Below are 15,116 nucleotides of genomic sequence, written 5' to 3'. Positions count from 1 at the left end.
CGTAACTTACAAATTAAGGGATAGGTAGGTCGCGGGGTCTGGGGAAGGTGTATCACAGTCCAGCGGTGTTCTCTGGAGCTCTCCTCTGTCTACCTCCACCATCCAGCGTCCTGGAACCAAGAGAGCGTTCGCCGATCCGGATCTCGGGTCCCCAGGCGCCTCCCTTGACCCCGCCTTGTAGGCGTGACAGTTGCCGAAGTCTCAATGGGGGTTGGAACTTCCAGAACAAAGCTGGAATGGCTACCCACTACAACTCCCTGATGACTAAGGATTCAAATATATGAGCCTTGCTGGCCATATATTTGAATATATTTTTATTCAAACCACCACACATATAGAAGACACCATCTCATAGCAGATGTCTTTGACATTTATTTCTTAATCCTTTCTTTAGGAAAAGGTAGCTGCCAAGATGCTCCATTTGCGAAGCCCACAGATGCTGCAGATGTTGGAGAAGTCCTTAAGGAAACACCTTCCTGAGTCCTTAAAGGTGAACATGGAACATTCTTGTAGAAAAGGGACTATTAAATGTCTACGGAAAAGGTGGTAAAGAGAAGGAACATTTACTGAGCTGTGTTCTGGGTCAGGTATTCGTTTTGTGGCTTAACATTTAGTTGATATCACCCTGAGGTGAGGGAGGCATACTGTACACATTTAACTGAAGAGGAAATGAAAGCCCTGTTAGACCATACCATAGTGTGTGGCAAGGTGATGATTTGCTCTAGGTGATCTTTGGTGACTCAGGGACATTCCCTTGTGCTCACACAGGAATTGTTTATATCACACTGGGTGTTTCCCAGAGTTGCAGGTAAAATATTAATGTTTAATATTTTCCTAACTGTGACATCTGAGAAGCTAGCCACATGATTCTTTCTCAAAACTAATAATAAGTCAGTTCTTGTTTTATCAATTCCCAAAGAATTACATGGAATTTGTGGTAAGCAAGAAATTATGTTTTAGAAATGGGTCAATAACTTTGTATATGCTAGCTTTCCCAATAATTTATATATATATATATATATATATATATATATATATGTATGTATGTATTAATATGGACTAGCATATTACCAAGAATAAGGAATATCTTTGTATTATGGTGAAGATGTTAATTTATCAAGAGGACATAAAACCTACTGGAATTTATACTCATAGCAATGAAGGCTCAGCATGAGAGCAAAGTTTGTAGAACTAAAAGGAAAATAAACTCACAAGTATAACTAAGGTTAATACTCTTCTTTCCTTCATTTACAGAGGTGGTGGAAAGCATATAAATGGAGAGAATACCTGAGAAACATTAGGAGTTCACTGAATTAACTACCACTTAAAGAATATTTTTGTTAACTACAGCAGAATCCACATTCTGTTCAAGTGTTCAAGACAGAGTATATGTAAAATTCTAATATATATAATCAATATATTAGAATATATATATTAGAATTTAAATATTGAAATAACATTAAATGTTCTGAAAAGTGCATGTTAAATTATATTAAATGTAAATTACATTAAAATCACATTAAATGATTATGTAAAAGTACATAAGTAATGTTCTTAAATGTAATGGAATTTGGGGGTCTTAGGAGGTGGCTCAATGATAAAAGTGTTTGCTTTACATGTGTAAGAACTTGTGCAGGGAGTACTTCTAAATTCATTTTATAGGGTCAGAGTTACTCTGGTAACAAAACCAAAATTATATATCAATAGAAAACTATAGAACTATATTCATCATTAACATAAACACAAAAGTCCTCAAAAATACTACCAAGACAGCAAGATATATTTAAACAATAGGTTTGATTCCATGCTCAATCAATAGAAATCACCATATCAATACATGATTGAATAAAAGTCATATGATCCTTTTTTGTTTGTTTTCTTTTTTTGTTTGTTTTTCAAGACAGGGTTTCTCTGTGTAGCTTTGCGCCTTTCCTGGAACTCTGTAGCCCAGGCTGGCCTCTGGCTCTGCCTCCTGAGTGCTAGGTTTAAAGGTGTGTGCCACCACTGCCTGGTGTTTTGTTTGTTTTCTAAGACAGAATCTCATGACGTAGCCCAAACTGCCTGCAACTTACAAGTAATTTAGGCTGGCCTCAAATTCATGGTAATTCTCTGCTTTAGTCTCTAAGATGCTGAAATTACTGGTGTAAACCACCATGATTGATTTCTATTTTTTGTATTTTGAGACAAGAGCTCACTAAGTAGTCCAAACTGCCCTTTAACTTATTTATCATCATCCTGCCTCAACCCCCTGAGTACCTACCTACATTACAGGTGTACACCACCACACCTAGCTTGATCTTTTTTAATAGGTACAGAGAAAAAGTGTGACAAAATATAATAGTCTTGATAAATATGAAACTCAGCAAACTAGGAATAAAGAGAATTTGTTCAACTTGACAAAAAGCATGTAGTCACAATGTACAATTAAGATCTTTCTATATAGTAGAGAAATGGAATATTTTGCTTAAGATGGATAATTAGGCACTTTCCCTAATCTCATTTAATGAAACATTGGTGACCTAACCAGTATATAATTCAAGAAAAATAAATTAAAGTGATATATATGGTCGTGGTGGGGCAGTAAAATGTAGTGTGTTCTCAGAGGTCACAATTGCCTAAAGGGTCCACAAAACAATCTTCTGGACATAAGTTTAACAGGTTAAAGGATTCAAGATCAATATTCAAGTAGCACAACTCAATTCTATTTGTATACATTGGCAATTAATGAATGATTGGAATCAAAAATTGAAATTAGTTGCCATTTACAATAGCACAAACAAACAAACAAACAAACAAAAATTCCCACCGAGCACCAAGCTCCCAAAACAGCAGGTAGAGACTCCTGTTGGTTTACATTTTCTTTTGTTAACCACTGGTATATCTAGGTTCTTCTGGAAGACAGGGAGAAAATGTATTTAGTACCATTATTACATTGATTGGGAGGATAAGAAACATGAGCAGTATGATATTCTATTAACTTGCCCAGATGCTCTGACAACCTATGTAGCTGTCATTCATAGACTAAGCCACATGAGTTTCCTGTAATTCTACATTACTGCTCCTCTGATGAGAGAGGGAAGGTGTCTGTCAAAATGGCAAAGTCCATGGTCCAGGTTTAAAATTCTTTGATCAAAAAATTCATTGGGCAACATTGCAGAAGTTAAATAATACCAGGTGCTGGTGTGCTTGCATACAAAGTGAGCAGAGTCAAGAAGTCAATATTTTTGTAGTCATTTCCAGTCAATATTCATTGAAGTCTCAGGTAGCAGAATGATGTGTGTATTGTAGCTAGAAACAGAGTCTCTTTCTCTAACTGTGTATGTTGAATATTTTATCACACATGTCAAGTGTAATTGATCCCAAATGTTAACTATTAGGCAGATATTAAACCTTATTATGTAAATTTATATTTTTGACATGGAAACATGTCTTTGTATAGTATATGTGAAATTCATATACATTAGGAAATTCCATTTTTTATAAAATTATATGGGCATATGTTTATATGGCAGAAAATAGAAATGTATAGGACAAACTTCTATGATGTGAGACTGAGTGATTAAAAATCTACTGTATCTGCATATTTAACAACTGTAATAGTTTTATGATTTTGTTTAAGAGTCTATCTACTTGGAGTAATAATATATTACTTAAAGATTGTGCAAGATATATGATTTACACATACTAATTTCATAGAAATCAACATCATTCTGGCAACAAAAGCAAGGTCTTTTACTGTCCCTATGTACAAGGCTTTTTACTGTACCTATGAACAGTTGACTGTTCAGTTTGTTGAAATTTTTAGGTTTATGGGACTGTCTTCCATATGAACCAGGGAAACCCATTCAAACTCAAAGCTCTGGTGGACAAGTGGCCTGATTTTAATACAGTGATTGTCCGTCCTCAGGAGCAGGTAAGTTATATCATGGAGTGAATATGACTGTAAGTTTACCATTGCTGTGTGTCTAACATGAGCCTGGAAATATGTAGGCTCCAGGGAAACAGAGATAGACCCTGGTGATGCCAGGGCCTGTTCTGGATGGAAACAAGATAAGCACATGGAGTCTAAACTGATGAGATAAGAGATAAAGAAAAGAACGTGGGATCAAAATCAGAAAAGAGCCGGGCGGTGGTGGCGCACGCCTTTAATCCTAGCACTCGGGAGGCAGAGCCAGGCGGATCTCTGTGAGTTCGAGGCCAGCCTGGGCTACCAAGTGAGTCCCAGGAAAGGCGCAAAGCTACACAGAGAAACCCTGTCTCGAAAAACCAAAAAAAAAAAAAAAAAATCAGAAAAGAAGAAATAAATAACAAGTTGTCAGTAATACACTCTTATTTTATAGTAACCTCAAATGTACATGATTAAATTTCTCAATCTAAAGATGAAGAATAGATAAATGATTTTAAAAAAGCAAAAAACACAAGACATAGTACCAAATGGTTTAATACTGAGTACTACAGACAGTCCGAGAAGGATCAGAACTAGTACTCACTTTTCTGTTTTGTCTTGTTAATGTGTGTCAGATAGCGTTGAGCCTTCTAGCCTAGGGTGGCCTGGAATTCATTCTGTAGCCCAGGCTGTTCCAGATTCTTGATCCTCCTCCATCAGCCTCCCAAGTTCTGGGATTACAGGCATGTATCACCATGCCTAGATTATTACTGCTTATTACAAAATATAGACCTAGAAGAATTCTTCTATGTGTATTTTATGAGGCCACTATCACCTTCATACTAATCCATAGAAGAGAAGATAACTGCTAGCAATTTCCTTTAATGAATATATTTTTTTTTCGAGACAGGGTTTCTCTGTGTAGCTTTGCGCCTTTCCTGGAACTCACTTGGTAGCCCAGGCTGGCCTCAAACTCACAGAGATCCGCCTGGCTCTGCCTCCCGAGTGCTGGGATTAAAGGCGTGCGCCACCACCGCCCGGCTCCTTTAATGAATATTAATGGAATATTAGATAAAATATTAGAAAGCAAGTTCAATGACATAAAAAACATTATCATCCATGGTTATTTGACGTGACACGCTATCATGTAAGGCTGGCTTAGCACATGCAAGCCAGCAGTTGTGGTCCATTAAAGCATCACATGGCCATGTCAGTGGATGACAAAAAAATTATTTGAAAGAATCTAATAATCTTTTTTTTGACAAAAATTTTTAATAGTCTATATATAGGAGGAAAGTACCCCAATACAAAAATAAAACTGGCATTTGATCCTGTAATCACTCTTCTGGGCATATACAGAAATGATATAAAATCAGTGCTGCAAATGTCTATACTGCTGTATTTATTGGATACTTATTTGTAATACATAAGAAGTAACCCTGGAACCCACAGACAGATGAATGGGAAAGCTGATATATGTATAAAATTAAATATTATTAGCAATATAAGAAAGATACCCTATTGTCTTCTAAAATATAGATTAATGGAAGATACTGTGGTAAGTGAAATAGGCAGTCACAGAAATAATTATAATTTTACTTACATGTGAATTAAAAATTTTTTCTATGTATCTGAAAAAGTTTTTCTGTGTATCTTAACAAAACCAAAAACCATGTAACTGACGGTGATGAGCAAGGAGGTACATGCCTAAGGCATCGAAGAAACAGATATGTAAACTAAAGAAGCCCAAAGATCTAACGTGCAACATGCAATTTTACTCTATTTACTGCTAAAATAGTAAAGTTCTTGCTACTATTTCCAAAGAAAGAAGAGTAATTATGTGAGACAACAGGTCTGCTCATTGGCTTCAGTATAGTAAACATTATTATTATTATTATTATGTGTGTTTCATAATATCACATGTACCTTAAACATAAACAATAACATTTATTAAAAAACCTTACCAAACAACCTACAATATAAACTAAATTTTAATTTACATAAAATCTAAAAATAATCGTATTTTTTCAAATGTATTGAGAAGATGGATTGTCAGTTGTAGTTTTGTCTAGCTGCAAGGGCATTTCTGTGCACTGTTTTCTGACTAGCCTGCCCTAGCTGAATATTTGTTCTTCAGTCTTTCCCTTTATCTTAAAAAAAAATCCCAGCTGTCATTTATTAACTTTGATAAGAGCTTTCTGAACAAATCATCTTGTGATTTTTGCCAGAAATACAGGTCTTTTCTGAAGAATGGTGCTTTGTGCTTTACAGTTTAAAGAAATCATGTTTTGTTTTTGTATGATTTTATTGTGTATACATAAAAATTCGAATACAAGTTCATCTGGTCAGTTTCAATATTGTTGTGCTAAAAATGTATCTATGGGCCGAAGAGACCATTTGCTTTGCAAGTTTGAGGACCTGGGTTCAAGTGCCTAGAAGCCCCATAAAGCTCTATATAGCAGTGCATGTGTGTAAACCCAGCATTCTTACAGAGAGGTGAGACATGGGAGACAGGAGAATTCCTGGAAGTTTGACAGGCAGCTAGATTTGTGTTGGCATCAGCAAACAAGAGTCCCTGTCTCAAACAAGGTGGAAGGTAAAGACTGGCACTCATAGATGCCCTCTGACCTCCATGCACATCCCACGTCCCTATACAAACACTCTGTACACACAGAGAGAAAGAAAAAACACATTTGTTTTGAGGCTGTTTGGAACAAGAAGATTTACTCTTATAAGGCCTTTGACAGTATCACTTTTCTTTTTCATGAGTATTACTAGCTCAGGGAAGAATGTTTCATAAACCATCTTTAGCTGATTTTGAATTGTAATGGGTATATAAAATTTAATAAAGTTCAATAAAAAATTTTTCCATAGAGTGGAGTTTTTTATTTGGTTTCATGATGTTAATAATTAAGAAGTGCTGTTATGTTAATAATTAAGAAATGCTGCTGACATTTGAAGAAAATATCTCTGCTTAAGTTCAATAAATAAATTTGAAAATTCCAGCAAGGATGGGAAAGGAGTTCCTGAACCCCTAGCCCTGGCTGAAGGTGGTGGGTGGCTGCTCAGGGAAGGAGATCCACTTCTCTTTGGGCAGTGACGACTGGCACGTCGCCCATATTCTGATGGGTGACCCCAAATACATATACATCTGGATGGCATTAACTGGATTGAATGGTTGTTTTTAAAAAATGAGGAAGTGAAATTGGAGAGGAGATACATTGGGAGGGGTCTTGAGGAGTTGGAGGGAGGGAGTGGGGTGAATGTGACTAAATGTATTGTATATATCTGTGAAATTTTCAAAGAATAAACTTAAAGAATAATAGGAAAAGTATAATGAAATTCTAAAAAAAAAATACTGAAATTACATGGAGTAGTCAATTATATTTACTCTGTGTTGCCTAACCAAATAGGAGATGGCAGATGACCTTGATCCCCATACCAACACTTACCAGATCTATTCTAAGAATCCTAAGAACTGTTTGGAATTCCTTGGCACACCAGAGGCCATCAACTGGAAACAACATCTGCAGATCCAAAGTAAGGGGACAGGAGTGTGTGCTGTCTGTTGGGACCTCCTGCATGCACATCTGTAGGATCACCCTCCACCCTGGGCACCTCACCCTGCAACCTTTTTTCTCTTTCTGCAAACTTCAGAATCCCAACCTAATGCACATTTCTTGGTCTAGCTTCCACTACCTCTATGGTGGAACCAGTTTCAAATATTACAGACTACGGTGTTAATAGATGAAGCAGTGAGTAGGTAGTTTTTGGTTAGCTGAATGTATTTTGAAGACATATTCAGGAGCCCTCAGAACAACTAGATGGGAGACAGAGCGTGGCCTCTGACCTTCTGTTCCTGGAACAAGAATGACAGCTTGTGACACAGAGCACTTGCCAGGTCACCCAGATTTATATCTAGTGTGGTTGCAAATGTGCTCTCTGGAGTTAAAGCCACAGAGAACTTCCTGGCTCTGCCTCCAAGTTGTGATTCTTGAGCAGATGACTTTCCCGTTAGTCAGTGTCCTCACGTGTAAAAACTCTGATACTGAAAGATACTAAAACATAGAATCAATGAGAGGGATGAATGAAGCTTAAGATTAATGCCTGGGCATAAAACATGCTCGAACAAGATTGGCTATCATTTAAATATGCTCCTGTTCATAGAGACATAGTGGGGGTTTTTAGTATTCTACTGGACATGAGAGAAAATATGTCTGTGGAATAACTTATGGATGGACACAAAGGAGCCATACTAGAGGCAAGGTTTTCTGACTAAATTTTGTGTACATCTTTGGACTACTTCTTTGACCTAGAATGACAGTTACTTGTCCCTGTTTCACTCCTTTCTAGGTTCACAGTCTAGCCTGAATGAAGCTATAATGGGCCTTGCAGCTGCTAAGCTGGTCAAAGTCAAGAGATCACAGTTCATTCTCTACATGATGCCTCAGACAGCAAAGAAACTGGTTCCTTTCCTGATGGAGAATACAGAGAACTTCCATAATAAACCTGGCAGACCCCGGGCCATGTGAGTTGAGTTGATGATACTCTGTTCTGCTCAGATCTCTTACTAATGTAGCTCCCTAACCTCTCTACACAGCCCACTTGCTTTAAAAACATAACATGGACCGTGTGATCTATATCCTCAAATGTTACAATTTTTAAAATTGTTTTCAAGAGTTTTATTTGTCTGTACTTGTGTGTATGTGTGTAGATGTGTATGTAAGTATGTGTACACACATGCAGAAGTCAAAGGACAACCGGGTCCTGGTTCCCGTGGGCACTATCTGTTTTCTGGTTTTATTTGTTTGCTTTTTGAGATGGGAACTCTCGCTGGGATTTGTCTGATTAGGACAGGTTGGCCATTCAGGTCTAGGAATCCACCTGTCTCCGGCTCCCGAGAGCTATGATTACAGACTTGTACTTCTATACCCAGTTTTAAACAAACATGGGATATGGGGATCAGACTGAGGACTTCATGTTTTCTGTGAAGTAAGCACTTAATTCCGTAATCCTGTCACCAGTTAATTCTCAGCACATTGTGAATGAAGTTGCAACTCACTTGGTCCCCATAAGAAATGAGTGTACTCATCCGGTGTTGGACATCGTCCTGTCCCTGTCTCCCTCCCTCCAGCTGCTCTGTCCTTCTGCTGCTTGATTTTCATGTGCTCACACATGCCTCTGGGACACTGCATTGGCTTTTTGCTTGTCTAAAGTGTCCTTCCTTCAAATCTTCACACATTCCCCCATCCCTCTCTTTGCAGGTTTCTCACAGTCTCATTTTTATTCCCATTGACACTTCTTTTCAGAGCACCTCATCGAAAGCCACTTACAATTATTATGAAAACTAATTTTATTTCCTTTATTGTACTTTCATTAGCTGAAATCAGCTTGTTTAAAAAAATCATATATCTACCTATGTGTTGCTAGAAGCCTGCCAGAATATTTAGATTTCCCTAGGGGTAAGGATATTGAGTGAGTGAGATGTCTTAGTGGGCAAAGGCACTTGGGACAAAGCTGATAACCTGAGTTCAGTCCTTGAGACCCACATAGTGGAAGGAGAGAATCTGCTCTCACAGATTGTCCTCTGACCTCTACACATGTCTCCAACAATCAATAAATAAATGTAAAAATTTAGAAAAAAGAACAAGAATTCTTTTTGTGCTGTTCAGAGAGAGAGAGAGAGAGAGAGAGAGAGAGAGAGAGAGAGAGAGAGAGAGATCCTTAATAGGAAGAATGGTATCCAACATATAGTAAGTTCTGGTTTTGGAAATGAAAATATACTCACATCATTTCCTCCTTTTCATCCTGTGCCTCCCTTGACCCTTTTCAAACTTATGGACTATTTATCTTTAACTTTATTGTTACACATGTGTGTATGTTCACACAAAAACATACAACATGCTCAGTCTGTTTAGTGTTGTTTGTAGGTATATGATTTCATGGCTGACCAATTGGTTGGAAAACCAATGAGGAGGCTTATCCCTGGGGAAGGCTCTTTCTCCTGCTCTCAGAATTTGTTAGTTTCCTATAGTTCTTTAGAGGTATGGCCCAATGAGATTTTTTTTTACCTCCCTTCCATGTTATCATGTCAATTGATGTTGGTTCTTAATAAAAATATGTGTTTAATCAATCACCTTCACAGAGGAAATGTTTTCCAGTTGAGAACATTTAGGCAAATTTGTGGTGATATTTTATTTGTGCTGAAATGTGGTGATATTTTATTTGTGCTTTGATAAATAGAGCTTGCCTGGAGAATCAGAGGAAAAAGCCATTATAAGTAAACAAAGAAGTCAGGCAGTGATAGCACATGCCCTTAATCCTATCACTTAGCAGGCAGGATCTCTGTGTGTTCAAGTCCACACTAGGGAACAGAGCCAAGTGTGGTGACACATGTCTTTAATCCCAGTACCAACCATAGAGACCTGGTGGTCTGTACAGACAGACAGAAAGTGACAGAGCTGTGTAGGAAGAGGAAGTGAGGTAGCTGGGTTAAGAGAGCCAATGAGAGGGCAGAAAAGCCTGATTAGACAGGAAGTGACGCCATTTGGAAGCTGCAGAGTTGGTGAGGTAAGGTTGGCTGGTGGCTTTTCCTATATCCCTGATCTAAGGCTTTCACCTCTATATTTGGCTCTGTGTTTTTTATTTAATAAGATCATTTAGACAGCCGGGCGGTGGTGGCGCACGCCTTTAATCCCAGCACTCGGGAGGCAGAGCCAGGCGGATCTCTGTGAGTTCGAGGCCAGCCTGGGCTACCAAGTGAGTTCCAGCAGGAGAGGCGCAAAGCTACACAGAGAAACCCTGTCTCGAAAAACCAAAAAAAAAAAAAAAAAAAAAAAAAAAAAAAAAAAAAAAAAAAGATCATTTAGACATTCATCTACACAAATTATGTATTTTCCTCCAATGATTTCCAGGGTCGCACAGAGCATCACTGAAAACTGATAGGAACTTGATGTGCAGATGTTCAATCCCATGGGCCCTCTGGTTCAGTGTGCCTGGAAGAATTTTGCTCACACTGTAAAGGGCATTAGAACTCAGAGAGCACCTCCTCCCCCAGAGTAGCACTGGGTCCACTTGTCAGGGGACAGTCAGGACAGGAGATTTTTTTTTTGTATATTTAAAAAAAATTATTCATTTTACATACCAACTACAGATCCCCCTCTCATCCCTGCTCCTGCTCCCCCTCCCCTCCTTCCCCCAATCCACCCCCCCATTCCCTCCTCCCAAAGGGTAAGTCCTCCCATGGGGGAACAGCAAAGCCTGGTACATTCAGATGAGGTAGGACCAAGCCCCTCCTCCCCGCATGAAAGGCCTGTTTGAGTTGGAGTTTTCTTTCTTTCTTTATTTTTTATTCATTTTACATACCAACCACAGATCCCCCTCTCAACCCTCCTCTCACTACCCGGCCTTCCCTTCCCCCGCCCCCCTCCCCGTCCTCCAACAGGGTAAGTTCTCCCATTGGGGGAAAGCTAAGCCTGGTACATTCAGTTGAGGCAGGACCAAGCCTCTCCCTAGTATATCAGGGGTGAGCAAGGTGTCCTACCACAGGTAATGGGATCCAGAAAGCCAGCTCATGTACCAGGGATAGATCTTGGTCACACTGCCAAGGGCCCCTCAAACAGACCCAGCTACACAACTGTCTTCCATATGCAGAGGGTCTAATCTGGTCCCCTGCAGGTTCCACAGCTGTCAGTCTAAAGTTTGTGAGTTCCTTTGAGCTTGGTTCACTTGTCTCTGTAGGTTTCCCCATCATGATCTTGACCCCCCCTTGCTCATGTAATCCCTCTTCCCTCTCTTTGACTGGACTCTCAGAGCTCGGCCTGGTGCATGGCTGTGGATGTCTGTATCTGGTTCCATCAGTTACTGGATGAAGGCTCTAGGATGACAATTAGGGTATTTATCAATCTGATTACCAGGGTAGGCCAGTTCAGGTACCCTGACCACTGTTACTAGTAGTCTAATCTGGGGTTGTCCTTGTGGATTCCTGGGACTTTCCCTAGCAATAGATTTCTCCCTTACCCCGTAATGTCTCCCTCTATCAAGATATCTCTTTCATTGCTCTCCCACTCTGTCCCTCCACCAGCTCAACCATCCCATTCCCTCATGTTCTCATGCCCCATCCCCTACCCTTTATTGCGCCCCCCCCATCCCCAGTTTATTCATCCAGATCTCCTCTGTCTCCCCATCCCAAGGTGATCTGTATATCCCTCTTAGGGTCCCAGGAGACCTTTTTTTTTTTTTTTTTTTTTTTTTTTGGTTTTTCGAGACAGGGTTTCTCTGTGTAGCTTTGCGCCTTTCCTGGAACTCACTTGGTAGTCCAGGCTGGCCTCGAACTCACAGAGATCCGCCTGGCTCTGCCTCCCGAGTGCTGGGATTAAAGGCGTGCGCCACCACCGCCCGGCCGACCTTTTTTTTTTTAATAGTTCACGACAGAGAATAGGCTCTGATGGTGGAGTGGCTTGTTCACCATGAGGATGATGAAGGGCATGGTTGTGACTAGAGTCTGGATCCTCTGATTATGCATAGTGAGAGGAATTTTTGCCTCTTGCAGGAATCTTCACACTTTAGTTTCCATAGAAGGAGCTATCTGCATGCTGTGTTGTTTACCCTTTGAACTTCCACTTTACATTTTATTCAATATGGCAGCCAAAGACTCTCAGATACCAGTATTGAAGGTTTCATGATATGAGGGTTGGGAAGAAGGCTTAGTCTATAAAGCACCTCCAATGCAAGCCTGAAGATTTGAGTTAAGATCCCTAGAATATCCATATGTGATAATTTGCCTGTTATCCTGGTGCTGATGCAGTAGAATCAAGAAGATCACAGGGGATCACTGGACAGCTAGTGAATAGGTGAACTCCAGGGTCAGTGAGTGAGGCTGAGCATGAGAAAAGCACCCAACATCACACACACACACACACACACACACACACACACACACACACACACACACACGATTCCATGCTTCTAAAGTCGTGCTTTGCTCCTTGCTAGCATGTGTTTTTGAGTACTTATTCTTTATTTGTCCATTTTCTTATCTATATGATGTCACATGCTCTATTTCCTTTAGGGAGGTAGGTCACAGCAATGTCAAGAACAGCACAGAGTTTTTGTGAAGATTTAACTGCTTATGTTGCTTATGTCCTGGGTACTTGTAAGACAAAATCTCTTATAATATCACTTTCTGTCGTCCGAAAGAATGGTTATTAACTCATCCCTTCTAAAGAGGACAACAGGGGGACAGATGGGCATTAACTTAAGTTAGCTGCCTACTGTCACATGGCTAACCAGACATTGCCAAGCTGATGCACGCCATCACTGCAGTTCTCATACCTCACAGTAGGGTTTTGTGGGGAGGGACAAATATTTCACTGTGCATAATATTTAGGGCTGCTCTTTATCTTTTTTTCCCTCAACAGCAACCAAGAGATGTTTAAACTCTCATCACTAGATGTTACCCACGCTGCCTTGGTGGATAAATTCTGGCATTTTGGTGGTAATGAGAGGAGCCAGAGATTCATTGAGCGCTGTATCCAGATCTTTCCTAGCTCATGTCTTCTGGGACCTGAAGGAACCCCTGTGTCTTGGGCTCTGATGGACCAAACTGGAGAAATGCGAATGGCAGGCACTGTGCCTGATTACCGGGCACAAGGTCTCATCTCCCACATCATTCATACTCAGACTTTAGTTATGGATGAACTTGGCTACCCAGTGTATAATCATACAGACAGAGCCAACAAAATTATGCAGAAAATGAGTCATACTCTGCAACATGTCCCTATGCCCTGTGACTGGAATCAGTGGAATTGTGTACCTCTGTAACTCTGGTGCTGAACACTTGGCTGTGTTGGGTAGGCTGTAATAAGCTGGAGGAGTGGATGGTGGACATAGATAAAACACACATTGTAATGAACAATAAAGGAATGGGCATTGCTTGGCCTCTTGGGAAGCAGTATGAATGGCCAACAGTATACCATAGTCCCTGCCCTCATAATAACTTTCAGATCCAGCAGATGTAGCATGGCCAGACCTGTCCACTGAGCTACTGGCTTTGTTCAGTTTTCTATACTCTGGATGTCATTGACACTTCTATTCAGCTGCACATTACTATCCTCATGTGGCTTATTGCCCATGATCAGATGTGTCAGGATATGGTGCTGACTTGTAAATAGTGTATGCTTTTCTCTCTCACTCTTCCTTTGTTTAGGAGTTAGAGTACGCCTCATCAACAGGTACTTTGAAATGATTGCTTCACTGGTAGACCATTGATTTCTGTTTAATAACCATGCTAAATACTGCATGAATAAATATATGATAGCAGTTGGATATTGTATCTGGAAGACTAATTTTTAAGAAAATTTAAATGTGTACAACCTGAGGCTTTGGGAATAAAAATAGATAATAAAAATGTATTCTATAGTGAAACAAATTCACAAATCCATCACCTCACATATTTATCATATTTTGATTTGACAGTGAGTAGCTAATCTCATTTAGTATGAATCTCATATACAGTTCAATGTTACTATGATATTAATATTATAAGTAGATCTCTAGATTTTCATAGTAACAAGTCAGAAATTTTGTAATCCTCTGATACCCATAATCTCTTTGTCACTTCATCCCTAACCTTGGTAACTTGCATTTTGTTCTCTATTTATGTGCTTTTAAAAATTGTTTTAAATTTCATATATAAGTGAATTTATGTGTTATTTTTTTCTATCTAGCTTATCCCACCTGGTATATCACCCAAGTTCATTCACTTTATGGAAAATGATAAGAACTTGTTCTTGTAAAGGACAATATTATTACATTGTGATATGCATTTTTTTCATGCCAGAGTTTCTTTATCCATTTGTCCATCAGCAGACATTTAGGTATTTCCCTATCTTGGCAATTTATGAATAATTGCACAAAGAATTTGCCTTTACAAAGTAAAGACAGTGGTCTTCATTGTATATGTCTCAAAGAAGGATTTATAGATAACATAATTCTGTTTTTTAATTCTTCTAAAGTATCCATGCAATTTTCCATAATGGCTGTGCCAATCAAGAGTCCTACCAACCATGGAGAACAGTTACCTCTTCCCATATCCGTGACAACAAATTTTTTTCTTTTGAGAAATGTATTCATATATACAATATATATTGACCATATCTGCCTCCACTGCCTCCAACTGCCTTTACCCCCATCCCAACACATCTTCCTCCAAAGCATCAAAGAAGTTAAG

At 39.2% G+C, this 15,116-nt stretch overlaps 1 protein-coding gene across 1 annotated transcript; it reads left to right on the top strand.

Moving 5' to 3' along the window:
* The first annotated feature begins 412 nt into the window (after positions 1 to 412).
* On the top strand, positions 413 to 14,148 carry LOC131897230 (glycine N-acyltransferase-like protein). The gene is made up of 5 exons (XM_059248155.1): positions 413 to 490; positions 3,806 to 3,913; positions 7,300 to 7,426; positions 8,240 to 8,414; positions 13,306 to 14,148. Exons 1-5 carry the CDS (start codon positions 413 to 415, stop codon positions 13,706 to 13,708), a joined length of 891 nt encoding a protein of 296 aa, XP_059104138.1. The 3' UTR covers positions 13,709 to 14,148.
* The last annotated feature ends 968 nt before the right edge of the window (positions 14,149 to 15,116 follow it).

This window comes from Peromyscus eremicus, chromosome 1 (genome assembly GCF_949786415.1).
Source record: "Peromyscus eremicus chromosome 1, PerEre_H2_v1, whole genome shotgun sequence".
Taxonomy (NCBI): Eukaryota; Metazoa; Chordata; class Mammalia; order Rodentia; family Cricetidae; genus Peromyscus; species Peromyscus eremicus.
Note: the sequence above shows the minus strand (reverse complement) of the source record. Positions and strands in the feature narration are given on the sequence as shown.